The sequence below is a fragment of the Macadamia integrifolia genome, chromosome 14 (assembly GCF_013358625.1).
Source record: "Macadamia integrifolia cultivar HAES 741 chromosome 14, SCU_Mint_v3, whole genome shotgun sequence".
NCBI lineage: Eukaryota > Viridiplantae > Streptophyta > Magnoliopsida > Proteales > Proteaceae > Macadamia > Macadamia integrifolia.
This window is the reverse complement of record NC_056570.1, coordinates 20,817,608-20,832,497: the sequence shown is the minus strand read 5'-3', so window position 1 is coordinate 20,832,497 and position 14,890 is coordinate 20,817,608. Positions and strand designations below refer to the sequence as shown.

Here is a 14,890-nt window from a genome sequence, read left to right as displayed (position 1 = left end):
CCCCCCCCCCCTTTCCTCTTCTGCTTTAGCAATTGATTAGGAGCTTCAGCTATAAAAACATTCAAACTATCCAAATATTTCAGTTCTATAATAAAATCCAAATTATAAGAGATACATGGGAGAGGTAAGCCAAACCTAGATGGAATAACAAAACAGGTGCAGTTACATCCTGGATGGTGTAACCTATATCTGCATAAGTACCTGTTTGACATAAGTCAATCTAACAAACTAAGATCCTGAATTGAAAAAGTCAACTTCCAGAATAAATCATGTAAAACATCTCACCTTGATCCTTTTTGTGGGAAAACAATCCACAATCTGCCATATGGTGCGATGCTGGGACATCAATGGCATGCAATACAAGCACATCACCATTATGCAAGCAAGGGTTTTTGGCAATAAATTTCTTGCCCTTAACAATTACATTTTGGTCCTGTTCATTTCCACCAAACATTAAATGGGAAATGATCTTCCATATAGAACAAATATTCTTGTCTACTTTGCAGTTCTTGAGCCTTTTCGCTGCCCGAAAGGCAAAATGCATCGAACCACACATCAAAATTTCTTTGAGTACAGTAATTTCCATATATCAAATTTCCTTGAGACATAAACTCAAACACTTCATGTGCCCTTAATGGATTGGTTAGAATAGCATCCATTCATCTACAGATTTCCTTTACTTCTCTTGAAAATATGATCTTTCACTCCAAGTGTTGACAAAAGTGTGACTAGCTGACGATTGAGGAAACATATCATCTGAGAAAAGATACTTCATTTGTCATCTTTCCAGTACTACACATAAAAGGATACTTTCTACTTTAAGAAATGGCATAATCATTCTGTATGGATGTTTGCACAAACAGATAATGAATGGGCTTAGAGCAAAAGGGATCAGAGACTAGATGGGTGATTTTCAAGAAAGAAGAAATGTGGCAAAATATGATTTTAAGATTGGGTCAATCTTTCAGTTCTGGATTACGAGAAAGACAAGAAAATCAAACATCCTTTCGCCAATAACTCTGCCATTTCTTAAAGTAGAAAGTATTCCTTTACAAATTCCAGTACAAGCAAAGGCTTCGTAAGGCACCCATTCTGACCCAAGGAAGAACCTTAAAAAGGATTTCATATGGGAACCCCTGCAACTGAGGAGCATCAGGAGGGCCAACAATGGAGACTAAATTCAAATTATTGGAGAACAATCTGGAAGTGCATAGATTGTATGGAAGCTCCAGACAAATTTCTCCCAGGCAAAGAAATCATCCTTAGAGGAAGTAGAGGAAGATCTAGTGAGGGAAGGGGATCTTGCGGCGGTTGAAGTAGATATGGAAGATGTTGATATGAGTAGTTAGGGTAGCGATAATTTAAGGAGTCAGGAGGAGATGTTTGATTGCCAATTAAGGCACTTGGGATGGTTCAGATTTAGAAAAAAGAAAAGGGTATAGCTCAACCTCAGCGGATCCTCAGGATGTACTTCCAGATTACAAGAGGATGCCATGTGGCACGCTAGAAACCACTGATGTAAACCTCTCTTCAATCTAAAAGGGAGGCCAAAATAGATTGGTTTTTATTTTTTGGGGATAAAGTAATAGATTTGAAGTGATTTCAATGAAATAAGTGAAATAGTTCTCCAGCTATTTCAGATTTTTTTTGGTGACAATGGTATTCGAATTTTTTGCTTGACTAGTCTCGTGAGTTCATTTTGATCTGAAATTCCTTTCAATATCTTGTTAATTAAGAGAAGGAATTATATCAAAAACCCTAATTTTAATTTATGATACTATGAAATTGAAATTTAAATAAAAATCATAACAAAATAGTCCTTATGTGTTGCATGATAACTATTTTGTTTATTTATTTCAAAAAGAAAAAAAAATTTCAAACAAAATAAAGAATAGAAATTGGTTTGCTAACATCAGTTCATTTTTTAATTTTTGAGAATGAACCGAGATTAAAAGATTGCTAGAAATAGAAGAAAATAGCATATTTTAGGAAATTCTCTGTCCCAAAAATAAGAGAGTGAAATAAAGAGTTGTTATGAGCAATGGTCAATTTGATGGGTAAAGAAGTAATTTAATATAAAAAATAAAACACCTCCAATGTAATTTCAGCCACCACCCCACCACCTCTTCCATTGCCACACCACCCACCACCACCACAACTCATCTATTGTCACAAGACTCACAACTACCAGCAGAGCCACAACCAAAGCTATCGCCATCGCCATCGCCATCGCCATTGCCATTGCCACCACCTATATTGCCACCCATGGATTTGGTTCTTGGTATCAGTATTGATATCGGTCTCTATCGATACCGATCCAGTCCATATCAGTATCTGAGAGGATCGGTCACTTTTGCCCTTTACTTTTCAAAAAAAGTACATTTTTTTTACTGTTTTACCCCTGAAAAGATAAGGGTAACCGATCTAGACCGGTCAAGAATCGGGGATCAGTCTCAGCCTATACCGATATAATATCGACACTTGAAATCATGTTGCCACCACTATCGCCATCACCATTGCCACCGCACCATCACCACCATTGCTTATGCCAAAATTTTGGGTATTGAATGATATTTTGTAAATGCGGAAAAAAAAAAAAAAGATATTTTATAAATTTATATAAGTTCCATACACAAAAATTAATATGCACTTACAAACACATTTCCATTTCTTTTCTAGACATGTTAACAAAGACATTTTTTACCCAGAAATATGGCTCATAAAAAGAAATACAAACAATCATTTTTATATAGAAATTTAATCCAGAAACAGAATGATCATCATGTCAACCCTAATATGATGAAAGAAAAATTATCAAATTCTTGTGGAGACTATTAAGTGAAGGAAGACAATAGTAATAGTCTATTTTCTTCATTGAAGATGAACTGGAAATTTATTCATAATCGTGAGTTCGTGACATGGCATCAACTACTCATATTTGGGTGGGTTCGGATCAATCTTATTTGAATGTTAAGCAAATTAAACAAAGTAACCAATTGATTCATCTCATGGTTTCAGTTCTTGGAAACTCTCTTATGTTTTGTCGCACCCCAGTCTATGGGGGAACAATATGGAGTATAGGGAACTTTAGAGAGACATTGACCAATTTGTCACGTTCCTATAAATGAGCCTTGGGTCCTTCTTGGGTATTTTCATGTTGTTAGACATCAAAGAGATAAAATTGGTAGAGAACCTATTCATCAAAGGGTCAGTTGAAGAGTTCAATAATTTTATTGTTTATACTGGTTTGCTTGATTTGAAGTGGAAAGGTGAGTCAAGAAACAGCTTCTCTACAAAGCAGGAGTAATTGAGGTTGTGTCCATTGTGAGGTTGTGTCCATTGTGTACACCCTTTTTTTGAATTAGAAAAGTGAGTTTTGTACTTGGAGTATTAAAAAAGTTGCAAACATTTTTCTTTTGCTAAGGTATTCAGGCCTTCGGCCTAATTAGTCTTGTGGGCTCATATTGACACCACAACCGTATGAACTGGGTCATAGGGGGGTTGAATGAGAACCATTCAACTTTCACCGAAAGCAGGGAAAAGTACTAAACACCCTCTTGTGAGTGGCCCTAAGGAGATAAGAGGTGTCGAATTCAAAATGACACGCTTCTTGAGGCAAAGGTCCCTTGCCAACTCGGTTTTCATATTGTGCAACTCTATCAAGTTTCATAAAGAAAACACATTAAGATATAATGGGATGACATGCCATTCTATGGCTGCTGACTAATGAATCACGATCCTGATTAATACACTGAACCAGAAAGTGTCCATTTGATTATGAGTATCATGCAAAAATTTATGCTGTTAGAAGATGAAATATCATACAAGTAGATCCAGAGTAGATTACTACCAACACTAATGCACTGGATCCCATCAGAATACTCTCTTTAACCAAAACTAGCTCCCCTCCCCCCAACCCTTTTTTTAGAATGTGGGGTTAGGGAGGGGAAAGCTAGCTAGGACAATGTCCTTTTTAGGGGCTAACTCTTTTTTTTTTTGATAATGTTTTAGGGGCTAACATATAAATAGTTTCTACCTTTTATTTCTTGCTGTTGACTTACTTTGAGAAATTAATCTGAAACAGATTCAAAATCCAACCAAAAGAGCCTAAGTAGTTTCCTAGCTCACTTTCTGGCTGTTAAAGCCTCACTTTTTTTGGGGGGTATAGTTATAAATTATGTAATCTCCTTAATTCTGGTTAATACATATAGCTTATCTTTTTTCTGGTTTTTTTTTTTGTTAGTCTTTTCTGGTATTCAAATTTTTATTCTTTTATGGTATTCAAACATTTATATTAGTATCAAAAACTAAAAATTCCAAATTCAGTAGTTTGGTCAAGCCCCTCTCTATTTACATCCCATTCATAGTTCCTTCAAGCCACAACTTTTTACACACCTAGATGGCTTTACCCAATCCAAACATACAGCAAAATAAGCACCATCACCATCAGAAATTTAAGCAAGGAAGCCTTGCTTTTCAACTGAGCCTGAAACCATTGGCAAAATGGCGTTTCTGCGATGATAAATGAAGCTACCTTTTGATGCTGCTTCTCCTTCTTAATCTTTATCAACTTGTCATAGATGCACCATGGAAAACTAAGGAAATGATCCCTATTCATTCCCTCATTGTAGCATCCCCAATAATCAGGATGATATGTTACATGATACCAAGCTGATGCCTTAGCATATACCTCATCAGGAGATGAACCTGGCCCAAGTCCCTCATCAAACCATCTTCTTGCCTCCTTTTTTAAAGACCTAACTGCCAATCCAATTGCCTCTGAATCCTGTTTCTTTGTAAAAGGGTTCACCATCTTCATGATACTCCCACTAAGTATCTCTGCCTCAGTTTTGATCCCATAATAATCCATTAGGTTTCCCAACTTGGAATCATACTCACCTTTATAATAGCAAGCATCATCAATGTAATCCTCAAACCCATTAACTAACATGTCAGGGTCATAAGATCTCCTTGCCACCTCCCGAGTGAATCTTGTAAAGGATGAGTATGATGCTTTGTCTTTTATCTCTCTAAAAAGTTTTCCAATCACGTTTGGCGATTCATAGGTTGGTTTGTCAAGCTTTTCCATGAAATCTGGATACTCCTTGACATGTAGATCAGCTGGAATTTCTGCTGGCACACCAGTCTTTGGGGAATCGACGGCAATTGAGAATAGCTTTGCAAGCTCTATACATTTATCACTTTCTGCCTTGTTTGGTTCCTTGTCAGCAAATGCTGTGTGAGCGTTCGCAATGATTCCAAGGCTTTCATTTGCTATGAAGTTTGTGAAGTACTCCTCAACTTGCTGTACAGAAAAAAAGATAAACTTGCTGAATCAGAATCTATATGATGAAGTACTAAAGAGTTACAAATTACATTATGGATCCAAAGATCCAAGACTAATACCTCAATTGTAACATCATGATCTAGGGAAATAGTTGGTGCTGGAACATACTCCATGGGTTCGATTTGACGAGATGGAATAAGTGCAGGGTCCCAACTTACAAAATATATATCTCCATCTAAATCACTCCCTGAACATTCATTTGGGTGTGGTCTACAACCACAGTTGAGATGACAATAAGAACCAGTTTTAGATAAGGAAAAGTTGAGATCAATACAGGCAATTACATCGAAGGAATGAAATAAGAGAAAACTATGTCTGCGTAAGAATCTAATTGATAGAAGTGAAACTAAGATTTTGAAGTGAGATCACAAATATCAGAGTCTAAAGTACAGTAAAAGTTAACCACAAGGATAAATCATGTAAAATGTCTCACCTTGCTCCTTTTTGTGGGAAAACAATGCAATCCACCAGATGGTGCAATGCTGGGACGTCAATGGCATGCAAAATACGCACATCACCAGGATGCAAGCATGGGTTTTTAGCAACAACTACCTTTCCCTTAACAATAATTTTTTTCTGGTCCGAATCATTTCCACCGAACAGAAAAAGGAAGTTATCATGAAATCTTTTACGCCAAATGCTAGAAACTTGGAGAAATACTTGCCCATATTCCAAGGTTTGAGTTTCATCCAGACATCCTATCAATGATCGTCCATATGGAACAAATATCCTTGTCTTTGTTCGCAGTTCTTGAAGCTTTTCTGCCCGGAATACTTGTAGCATCATCGAGAGGAATGGTTCAGCACTAGGCTTGTAGCCACACATCAATATTTCCTTGAGAACATTACTGTTTTCACCTGGAGACATCAGCTCAAGTGCTTCCTTTGCCCTTATAGGATTGATTAGAATAGCATCCAGTTCGTCTACAGCTTGCCTCTGCTTCTCCTGAAAAATATGATCTTTCACTCCAAGTGTTGACAAAAGAGTGATTATCTGGCGATTAAGGAAACAAGGCTGATACTTACTCCATGACAAAACATCTAGTTTGGTATTCCGTGATTCATACTTGCACATACTCTTTCTCAAGGATAATTTCATTGCAGATGTAGGATCTACAGCCACAACACCCTTGTAACCACCATATCTTATTTGAAAGGCAGATGGAATATAACTTTTTAATCCACACTTTATTGCAACTCTCCTTGCAAAATCGGCAGAAATTTTACCAATTCCATCTGAGAAAATGTACTTCATCTGTCCTCTTTCCAACTCTATATCAGGGATAATTTCAACCTCATGCTTATAAATGTTAAGAGTTTCAATGGAAGAGCTGAAAGATTGGCCCAATCTTGCAGCATATTTTGCCACATTTCTTATTTCACAAAAATCACCCATCCAATCTCTGATCCCTGCTGCTGTAAGCCCATCATCCGTTTTCGCAAACATCCATGCAGAATTATCGCGCAACTGACTTGATGAGAAGGCAAGAAGTTCAAATCTCTTTTCTCCAATAGCTATACCATTTCTTAAAGTAGAAAGTATCCTTTTATAAACTCTAGTACGTCTTTCTTTGGTGGTACATGGAAATAAATCTGTTGAATGCATTTTATCCAAATTCTCATCAACAAAAGATACACGGATAAAATTATCAAGGTAATTAGGGTAATTGCGTAGCACATGATTCGAAACATTAACTTCTGGACCACAAAAGTACACTTTACTAGGGGTCATTTGAACCCTTCGAACATATACCAAGCCAGCATCCAAAGTAATAGAAGGGGAACTTGGTGTACGATTGCATCTGCGGTATCTTCCATATTGCTCCTGAATCCACCCAACAGGTTCATAGCAGCATTCTTTCAAATGATACAGCTTCTCCAAGGCATTCTCTATGTATTTAACTGGAATGAAAGCAGGGTGAACTAACTTGAAAAAATTAGCATCAAGAGTTGGCCCCGCTAGGCATCCATTCTGGACCAAGGAACAGACCTTAAACAGGATTTCATATGGGAATCTCTGCAACTCGGGTACATCAGGAGGTCCAACAATGGGGACTAGATCCAAATTATTGGAGAACACTGATCCAGTCTTCAAGATGAACTGACCTTTATCTTCTTTATAGTGGACAAAATGTTTTTTGAAATCTGGAAGTGCATAGCTGTATGGAAGCTCCAAACACATGGCAGAAGATTGTCCAATACAGCATGAGCGTGTAAAATCTGTTGTTCTATCCCACTGATCATCTGAAGCATCCTTAAAATAGTTTAAAATCGAATCTTCAAACAAAAGCCCTGAATAACGTACAGGTTTCTCATAGATCCGAGGAACACCAAGCACCTAGAAGTCGAAGAAGTTATATCATCTGTCTTCACTCACATGCTTGTGAAAGATTTTAGACTATATGACTATGAAGTGAAAAATGGTAAATTTCAAGCAGCAATGTTGGATTCAAATGCTCAAGGCAATGAGGTAAGAATACATTGTTGATTTCTCACTAAATCAAATCAATTGTCAAACTTTTAACTAGCTTTACTTGCATTCCATTCCACTTTTGAACTACAGATTGTAATCAAACAAACAATGTAATTTACCAATTCCTTCTAAAAGTTGTCAAAACAGAACTGAAAACTGCTTGATGCAGGGGATTTCTAGCAGACATGAAGAAGCCTGTAATCTTCACAATGGTTGAACTCCAATGTAGTAAGAAGATAACAAGATTAATATAGTAACAGAAGAAAGGGTGATTAAAGAATCTGGAAAATCTTGTTGTTGTCCCTGGCTTCTTTGATCCATCCAATTTGATAACAAAAAATACATTCTTATTAGGAACTATTCACTCCACGCAATGGACACAATTATGATCAAATGGAAACAAGCAGCAATAATAAACTAATCTACAAGGAGCATACCTGAATTAGGAGAAACTTGTATCTGGATTGACCATTCGGAGAACGAAGCTGGATTTGCCAGATTTCCTCGTAGGAGAGTTCAAGCTTATACTCAATACCACCATAAGACAAGAAGAAGTATATTTTCCTCGGGTCAAAACCAAAGTTCACCATTACATCCTGTCTTGTACAGAGAACACAGAATTGGTCACCTGAAATTTGACAGCCAAAATGCAATCTTATATGCTCCAAAGTGAGAATCCAGGACCTTGGATTAGCTATTATATCACGTTCCACATCCCAAACCTTCAGATAATAACTCCCATAATTCAGGCGCTCATTGACCAAAGAGGTTATAAGTTCAGCACTCATAGCAGTTGTGAATTGCACAATAGCAAAGGCAAATGATTTCTTATCTGACCTTTGATTCTTGGGTGGTCTTATTTTTAGTGCATAAACACTTCCATTGCCAGTGTGAACCTCTAAAAATTCCTTAACTTCTTCCGCAGTCACATAAGAAGGAAACCCAGAAAGATTAATAGTCTTCCCCATTTCCTCCAGCTAATCCAAACTGTGAATTCAATAAGGATGAAAAACAAGATCATTCAAACTCCAAAGCATTCAGCAATAAATAAAAATGGCCAAACCAATGTTCTAGAGGCCCTGCCTCAACTTTAATTGGAGCCATAGCCATTACAGAGAACACTAAAAACAGAATCAAACAACTTGAAACTTCAGAAATAGTATGTAGAACACAACATGCTCGACCCATTTCCTGAAACATAGTCATTCAAAATCCAAAGCATTAAGCAATAAAAAATGGCCAAGCCCATGTTCTGAAGGCACTGTTTCACCTACAATTGGAGTCATAGTCTAGAGAACACTAAAAACAGAATCAAACAACTTGAAACTTCAGAAAAAGGATGTAGAACACAACATGCTCGACCCATTTCCTGAAACATAGTTATTCAAACTCCGAAGCATTAAGCAATAAAAAATGGTCAAGCCCATGTTCTAGAGGTCCTCCTTCAACTACAATTGGAGCCATAGTCATTACAGAGGACACTAAAGACAGAATCAAACAACTTGAAACTTCAGAAAAAAGAATGAAGAACACAACATGCTCGACCCATTTCCTGAAACATAATAAAACTCAGAGAGGAGATTACCACCTTACCTCAAGAGTATCAAAGTTCCACCAGAGGTTTGAGGTTTGTTCAGAGAACTAAGAAATGAGACAGAAGATAAGAAGTTAATGAAGAAATAGGAAGCAGTAATATTGATAAATTAAATTGTAGAATCCATGATTCTGCTTTTGAAAGTAAAGGTAGCTAAGCTTTATTAGTCCGAGGAAAATGAATGTCATCTTTCCATGAAAATTGACAAATCACAGTAGAAAGACACGAACAATCCCTTCTGGTCATACTTCATTCCTTTGCTTTCACATTTGACATTGGAGACTTCAAACCCAAGTAACTCAATAGCCCCAGGCACCCATGTGCCAAGGCTCAAGCTTTCTACTACACTCCATGGAAGCACTGCCAGATCAGAATCTTTTCATGATGTGGGCTCAGAAGTTGTCCAATGGGAGCCCCAACGTATTCTAATACTATGGTCACCATTGGCTCATTTATCAAGTTGAAATATTTCTTTATCCGTACAGAAGGAATGTTGCTTTAATTGCTTTTTTGCTTACTTCAATAGTTCAATCCATTTCTCCTAAAGTCAATCAAGGTCGTCCTCCCTTTCGTGGAAAGAATGACATAAAGGTATAGGATGAACATTCATAGGCTAAGTGGGACAAGAAATGGGGAGAGATCAAAGAAATTTCCACGGTAAGTGATCACATCTTTTCTACTTGAGGTCACAATCAAGCATAGGCTAGTAGGCTATGATGAAAGATGAACCTTTGCTCACCAAGCAAAAGGTCCTCATTGGACAATGGGTCTACGTCCAAGGACAAGGGAATTTTTTGGGAGAAGAGTGTCTCCTATGGGGGAGGGGCAGCCATTCGGATAAAAATCGTCTGTTGTTCTCCATCTCTGTTTTTCCATGTTTTGTTAGGTGCAGGGCGTGACATATGGACAATCCATCACCAATGGTCAAGATTAAGAAGGTTGGTTGAGGGTTATTCATCCGGTTTACAAGTGTGGATGACTCGAACCGGGTTGGATCTTGATTCAGAGAGGATGTGTGGAAGCTTTGAGCTTGCGATAGTGGGAGAACGAGTTGGAGAAAGGAGAAAAGGCAGGGGGAGGCGGAGGAGGAGGTGGAGATGGGGTCAGTGGTGGTGATGGTGGTGGTGGTTGTGTTGAACGGAAAGAGACTAAGGATTTCGGAGGAGAACAGCTGGGGTTTGGGCGGAAACAGAGAGGGGTTCTCCGGCGGCGAAGTCGGAAAGAGCGGAGCCAGTGAGGCGGAGGGAGCGGAGGTAGTCGGAATGAGAGGCGGCGAGGTGGGAGAAGGAGTTGGAGAAGGAGAAAAGGCAGGGCGAGGCAGAGGAGGAGGTGGAGATGGGGTCAGTGGTGGTGATGGTGGTGGTGGTTGTGTTGAACGGAAAGAGACTGAGGAAGGATTTCGGAGGAGAACAGCTGGGGTTTGGGCGGAAACAGAGAGGGGTTCTCCGGCGGCGAAGTCGGAAAGAGCGGAGCCAGTGAGGCGGAGGGAGCGGAGGTAGTCGGAATGAGAGGCGGCGAGGTGGTGGCGAGCGTAAACCGCTTCCTTCATGAGGCGACGCCGCTCCTTGCAACGTCTGACTGTGTCTTCATTGTCGAGCTTGGAGGCCGTGCAGCCCATAGTGGTGGCTCGTGGCAGTGTTGGTGGCGCGTTTTTGCTTCACTCGCGTGCCCGATGGTCAATGCGGTTCATTTCACACTGAGACCACGAACCGGTTCGAGTCATCCACACTTATAAACCGGATGAATAACCCTCAACCAACCTTCTTAATCTTGACCGTTGGTGATGGATTGTCCACGTGTTGCGCTCTGCACCTAGCAAAACATGGAAAAACAGAGATGGGAAACAACAGATGATTTTTATCCCAGCCATTCCGCCCCATCTTGTGTCAGGGCGTATGCCCTTTACTCTTGCACGGAGTTCTTTTTCCCTTCTTGAGAGGGGGGATCGCTGCAAAACTAGGCTTTGTTGTGCTGAGCCCTATAATATTTGGGCCCAGGTTGGGACATCCCAACCTGACCTAGAGTTGGGCTGGACCTGGGTTGAGTTAAAAAACCTTAGGATTGGGCTGGAGTTTTAAGAAACTTGGCCCATCAACACCCCCACCCTATACTCGTGAACCAGAGGGTGAAAATGTTGATATTCCAGTAGGAATAATGTGACGAATTTAGCCCGTGTTAAAAGCATGTGACGATGAGGCTATGTTCATAGCCATACAGTGGGTTCCGTTCGATGGCTCGTAAGTGTCCAAACTCTCCCAAGCTTTGGATGGATCGTTGAAGGGTCAATGGTGTTGGAGATGATATTTTCTACATGTAAGAGATGAGATCTAATCATGCTTTGTGTGTGTGTGTGTGATAGATCCAATCGTGCTTTGATGCCATTTTGTAATTATTTTTGGCTATTTCATTTGATGATATGATGTTTAGCCATGACATCAGCATATGCCAACCAATATATCCAACGGGTAACGACCCTTCTATTTAACTTTGGTCGTGCACGCATGCAACTATGGTTTTGTTTGAAAATTTGGCTCTTTATACATTGCTTACCTCTTGATTTTTTTAATGAAATATATATATTTTTTTAAAGAATGAAATATACCACTTAAATTATTTGTTTAATTGCTTTGATACCTCACGTGAAAAATAGGAAGTGGGGTTTTTTGAGCAAGTGACATAGAAGAGCACATACATAAGTAAGGAGTGATAAATGGAATACATTGAAGGATAACAAGTTCATATCATGTGAACAAGAAAGATAGATATAAGGGTGCTAGTGTACCCAACGTTGATGACTCAAAAAATATATTCCCTAAAAATACGGAAAGGGTTACCTAAAAGGAAACATTCTTGCGTCAGTGGTAGAGCATGCAGAAGCATTAATAGGGATGAGATTTTCACATTTCATGAGGGGCCGAGCAGTCATTTGTCCAACCCTCTTTGTCTGGGCGCATGGGCTAAGTTTATTTTAAGCTTTTTTTTTTACCTCCTAAAATATTACCAACGTAAAAATGAACACAATAGAAAAATTTAAAAATAGTGGACCTAAGATAAAAGTTTACATACATCTCCTTTTACTAAAACATGCAACAAGACTAAGGATGTCAATTCCAAGTATGCATTAGTAAGCCCAAATGAAGCTGAGTGGGAGAACCTGAGACCGGCCTAGCCGGTTTAGTAAACATGTTCAATGTGTTAAAGTTGATTTATTCTAAGTTATAGTTGTAAATTCATCTCAATGGACATTTCAACTAGCTAACTTTTTGTAACCTTCGATATTGCCATCCCTATAGATTCAAAATTCATTATGCATCTTGCCTCATAACTATATTGGTTAGGATTTGGCATCAACCTTTAAACAGATAAGAATTGGCCTTGGTTTGCCAAAAATCTTGGGGCATGTCCCACTATTAATCATTTACCTCCAGATTCCCACATCTTTACCCTCTGAAATGGATATTCCTTTGTCTGAACTTTAAGGTAATGGAGGGTTCATATTTTTCAACTGATTGTCATCTGAATTAATTTGCATAATTTGTCAAGTTTCACTTCAACTTTGAATAGACGTATATCCAATTTATCTACAACATTTTTTTTTTTTGTTGCCCCGATCAATAAAAAATGGACTCTGTTTTGAACAACAACGTTCTAGAAGTAAGCTATTGAATGAATTTTAGGGTTTCATCTATTCTTGGTGATTGGTGAGTGTTCCACACTTTGTTTTCCTATTTATGCATCACCTATGGAATAATGTGACACCCATGATGTCTTGTTACTTCAAAATCAAAGCTCCCGCACTTGTGATGGTATTATTTTAATTTATATTTACAGTGTTTTACATGTTTATCAAGATGGTCATATATAATGGAATCCATAGAAAATATTGGTCTTCTACGGATCCATGTTTAGAACTAATTTCTTGGCCTTAGTTGCTTTCTTCTTTGGGAGGTACGTTTCTAATTCTTTAGTTCATTCATATATTATTATTATTATTATTATTATTTTTTAAGAAATCAATATAAAGAATGAATTAACGTTCTTGTTCAATATCATTTTTATTTTATTCAAAACTAATATTTTATATCGATTTATTAATCACTCATTCTCAATGTTTTTGCTCGCAGAATTGAAAGATAAAATTTAATTAATCATTTTTCAAGAATTTTTCTGTGGCCTCTCAAGGAAATTCTCTCTCTCTCTCTCTAACACACACATGTTTCAAACTTAAATTTTTTTGTAAGGCTTAATGTACCAATAAAATTTGACGTTAGTAATTAAGCAACTTGAGTATGAGTCATCTGCATGCAAATCCATAACAACATTAATTCATTACATATGTGTCACTTTGATGTCTATTGGTAGTTGTTTCTCATATGCATTGTGAACTTTATTTTTCTTTTGTTGAAGCAAGTAAGTGATTGAAAAAAAATCATATTATCCACACTGCTTGTAGCTTATAATGACATTACTGTAAGCAACATTGCTTGTAATTCATACTAAGGAGAAGGAGAAGGAGAAAATGAAGAAAGACAATGAGATAGAGTAGTAAAAGGAGAAGAAGAAGCAGAAACAAGTTGTTAAATGCATTTAATGTCTCATCTATTCTTGATGACTATTAAGTGTATTACATTTTGTCTTCTTACTTATTCATCACCAATGAAAATAGGACTTATAATGACTTGTGACATCAGAAATAATGCTTTGACACTTGTGATAGTGCTACTTCAATCTATATTTGTGGTGTTTAACATGTTTATCAAAATAATCAAATCTAATGGAATGCATATGCAAATATTGGTCTTCTACAAATCTATTTTACAAATATTTTCTTGATTTTAGTCGTTTTTTTTTCTTTGGGAGGTATGCTATCAATTCCTTAGCTCATTCTTATATTAAGTGTTTTTTCTTTCATGCAATCAATGCAAAAAATGAATTAACGTTCTTGTTCAATAACATTTCTATTTTATTTAAAATTAATAATTTATATCAAACAATTAATCACTTCTTTTAAATGTTTTTATTTGCAAAAATGAAAGAAAAAATTCAACTTGGATGGTTATGTTCCAAGATTTTTTTTTTTCTTGAGTTCAATCAATGCGAAAAATGAATTAATGTTCTTGTTCAATAACATTTCTATTTTATTCAAAACTAATAATTTATATCAAACAATTAATCACTTCTTTTGAATGTCTTTATTTGTAAAAATGAAAGAAAAAATTCAACTTGGATGGTTATCTTCCAAGATTCTTTTTATTTTTTCTTGAATTCAATCAATGCGAAAAATGAATTAATGTTCTTGTTCAATAACATTTCTATTTTATTTAGAACTAATAATTTATATCAAACAATTAATCACTTCTTTTGAATGTTTTTATTTGCAAGAATGAAAGATAAAATTCAACTTGGATGGTTATCTTTCAAGATTCCTTTTATTTTTTCTTGAATTCAATCAATGCAAAAAATGAATTAACGTTCTT

General features: G+C 37.2%; 2 protein-coding genes across 7 annotated transcripts in view; both read right to left on the bottom strand.

The window, feature by feature from the left end:
- LOC122062177 (probable RNA-dependent RNA polymerase 1) overlaps nt 1–1,402 on the bottom strand; it is a 2,198-nt gene extending 796 nt beyond the window's left edge. The window contains exons 1-2 of one of the 3 annotated variants that reach the window (XM_042625883.1): nt 286–1,402; nt 136–201 (exon numbers count right to left, since the gene is read on the bottom strand). In XM_042625883.1, coding sequence (XP_042481817.1) covers nt 136–201; nt 286–586 — 367 coding nt within the window. In that variant the 5' untranslated portion in view covers nt 587–1,402. The remainder of the gene's footprint in view (nt 1–135; nt 202–285) is intronic. The other 2 variants (XM_042625884.1, XM_042625886.1) reach the window with 2 other exon arrangements.
- A 2,868-nt stretch (nt 1,403–4,270) lies between these two features.
- On the bottom strand, nt 4,271–9,741 carry LOC122061027 (probable RNA-dependent RNA polymerase 1). Of its 4 annotated transcripts, XM_042624194.1 has the most exons (6): nt 8,657–8,789; nt 8,504–8,541; nt 8,257–8,415; nt 5,781–7,684; nt 5,407–5,557; nt 4,271–5,305 (listed from the first exon to the last, which is right to left on the bottom strand). In XM_042624194.1, the coding sequence occupies exons 3-6, from the start codon at nt 8,407–8,409 to the stop codon at nt 4,406–4,408; spliced, it is 3,108 nt and encodes a 1,035-aa protein (XP_042480128.1). In that variant the 5' UTR covers nt 8,410–8,415; nt 8,504–8,541; nt 8,657–8,789; the 3' UTR covers nt 4,271–4,405. The 4 variants fall into 4 exon arrangements, with proteins under 4 accessions (XP_042480128.1, XP_042480126.1, XP_042480127.1 ...); XM_042624192.1 differs by adding an exon at nt 9,413–9,741 and having other exon boundaries at nt 8,257–8,806; XM_042624193.1 differs by having other exon boundaries at nt 8,257–8,541.
- Between the last annotated feature and the right edge of the window lie 5,149 nt (nt 9,742–14,890).